The sequence below is a fragment of the Bison bison genome, unplaced genomic scaffold, assembly GCF_000754665.1.
Source record: "Bison bison bison isolate TAMUID 2011002044 unplaced genomic scaffold, Bison_UMD1.0 scf7180017858789, whole genome shotgun sequence".
Taxonomy (NCBI): domain Eukaryota; kingdom Metazoa; phylum Chordata; class Mammalia; order Artiodactyla; family Bovidae; genus Bison; species Bison bison.
In genome coordinates this window covers 19789-22419 of record NW_011489361.1, presented here as the reverse complement: position 1 = coordinate 22419, position 2631 = coordinate 19789, and the positions used below count along the sequence as shown (strand labels likewise).

At 42.9% G+C, this 2631-nt stretch overlaps 1 protein-coding gene across 1 annotated transcript; it reads right to left on the bottom strand.

Annotated features, from left to right (window-relative positions):
• Positions 1-1479: 1479 nt before the first annotated feature.
• LOC104980760 (olfactory receptor 1052) lies at positions 1480-2421 on the bottom strand. Its single transcript, XM_010829534.1, has one exon. It carries the CDS (start codon positions 2419-2421, stop codon positions 1480-1482), a length of 942 nt encoding a protein of 313 aa, XP_010827836.1.
• Between the last annotated feature and the right edge of the window lie 210 nt (positions 2422-2631).

Here is a 2631-nt window from a genome sequence, read left to right as displayed (position 1 = left end):
ATTTCCACACTGCTCGGGCTCTAGGTTATTCCGCCGGGAACAATCCGAGGCCGGCCCTGAGCTGCATGCGCCTCCCAGGTCCAAGCCGCTCAGGTTCAGCCACTCGGGTAGTCCTCAGAGGCGTAGATTCAGTTGGGCCTGCGTTTTGTGCTCTTCCTAGGTCCGAGCAGCTCAGGTGATGAGGTGTTTGGTGAGCACCAATGCTGCGACTTATCGCCTCCCCACCACTCGGTTATCTGGGTGTACAACCAGCGCACCTTCTCAGGCAGATGTTGACCATCCAGACCCCCAAGAACTTTTAATTAGCAAAGAAGCCTGCTTACAGTTTTATAGATAATGTCTCTCTGGGGCTGCGATTGCCCCCTTCCAGCTCTGGCTGCCTGTCACCAGAGGGGGAAGGTCTGCAGCCGGCTATCTCTGTTCAGTCCTTTGTTCCGTGCGCGGGCCTGGCAGTGTCTTAGGTTAGGGCTGGCTTTTCACGTGGTAGATATCCCGCAGTCTGGTTTGCTAGCCCAAATTATTTCGCTCAGATAGCGCTCAGGGTATTCAGGCCAGATTCTTACTCTAAGCAATGCAGCCCGCGCCACGCCTCCCTGCCCAGCCCCCGCTTGCTAATGGCGTGTGCAGGCCTCTGCGCTGCTTCTCTGCTGGGGGAGTTACCGTAGGGCTCACAATCTGCAAGTTTTAATTGTTTATTTATTTTTTCTCCCTGTTATGTTGCCCTCTGTGCTTCCAAAGCTCGGCACAGATTCGGCAGTGAGAAGGTTTCCTGGTGTTTGGAAACTTCTCTCTTTTTAAGACTCCCTTCCTGGGATGGAACTCCGTCCCTCCCTCTTTTGTCTCTTTTTTTGTCTTTTATATTTTTTCCTACCTCCTTTCGAAGGGTTGGGTTGCTTTTCTGGGTGCCTGATGTCCTCTGCCGGATTTTGTGGGATTTACTCGATGTTTAAATGCTCTTTTGATGAATTTGTGGGGGAGAAAGTGTTCTCCCCGTCCTACTCCTCTGCCATCTTGGCTCCTCCCCCTATATTTAAAATTTTAATACAAGCTTTAAGAGGTAAAGAAAATGCCATGTATAAAGTTATTTTCATTTCTGAGTCAATACATTTAAGTATTTTATAAAAATATTTCATTCTTTATATCTCCAATACTATACACACATTCACAAACTTTGTTTTCCAAATTTCAGAGAAGATGCATGTAATTCTATGAATTGATAAAATAAATTTATTAAAATCATTTTATTAAAAGTGATTAGTACAGATATTATTAACCTGAGTTTTTAGTTTGGCTTTTTAAAAATTGACTTATGCATAAAATCACTTCTGATTTCTAGTCTCAGTTTCTCATGTGAAAAGGACTACACAGAATGAAATAATTTGTCCTATACTTAGAAGCTCTAGAATTCATTGAATTCATGTGGATGTTGGTAAGGGAAGAATTGACTGATTGACTGCTATAGGGCTAAATAATGTGAAATTAGCATGACCAATGTTTTATTTCTATGGCCCTTCTCACAGCAGCCTTTACCTCTTTGTTTCTCAGACTGTAAATCAGCGGGTTTAACATGGGAATCACTAGTGTATAGAACACTGAAACCACCTTCTCTTGTTCTACAGAATACTGGGAACTTGGCTGAATGTAATTAAAACTCAAGGTGCTGTAGAATATGGTCACAGTGGTCAGGTGAGAGGCACAGGTGAAGAAGGCTTTCTGTCTGCCTGCTGCTGAGCGGATCCTCAGGATAGCAACAACAATGAAGGTGTAGGAAATGATCACAATCAAGAAGGTGGCCATGGCAATGACTCCAGAGGAGGTTAGGAGCAACAGCTCGTTCATGGAGGTATCAGAACATGACAACTTCAGCAGTGGGGGGACATCACAGAAGAAGTGACTGATGACATTGGACCTGCAGAAAGACAATCTCCCAAAGCTGATGGTGTGGGTCAGTGAGTTAATCATTCCACCAATGAGTGATCCAGTGACCAGTCCTACAGACTTCCTCTTAGACATGGCTGCAGCATAAAGCAAAGGGTTGACAATGGCTACATAATAGTCATAAGCCATCATGGACAGCAAGAAGCCTTCTATGGTGATGAACACCCCAAAAAACAAATGCTGCACTATGCAGGCAGAGAAGGAGATGGTTTGCCTCACAACTAGGAAGCTGATCAGCAATTTTGGTGCAATAACAGATGAATAACAGGCATTCACAGATGAAAGGCAGCTGAGGAAAAAGTACATGAGTGTGCAGAGCTTGGGGGTGACTTGGATTAAGAAGATCATCATGCCCAGATTCCCCACCAAAGTAATAGCATAAATCACCAGGAACAACACAAATAAAACAACTTTCAGTTCAGTATTGTCTGTCAGTCCCAAAAGAATAAATTCAGTAACAACCGTAAAATTCTTTGCAGCCATTTAATTCCTTAATCTTGAAATCTGTAAGTAAAACAGATGTGGGGATTAGAATGTATACAGGAGAATCTGGTGTTTAATATTAAAGACTTCGAGAGATATGTATAGGCTTCTGTCCTTGGAAAAATAAATTATTTTGCCGAACCAAAATATTTATGTATTTATTTTTATTTTTTTCATTTAGTGCTAGTTATAATTCTACTCCATAAGCAA

Bases quoted from the DNA above. Each gene is read 5' to 3' on its own strand.
- LOC104980760 (XM_010829534.1), bottom strand. From the start codon at position 2,421: ATGGCTGCAAAGAATTTTACGGTTGTTACTGAATTTATTCTTTTGGGA.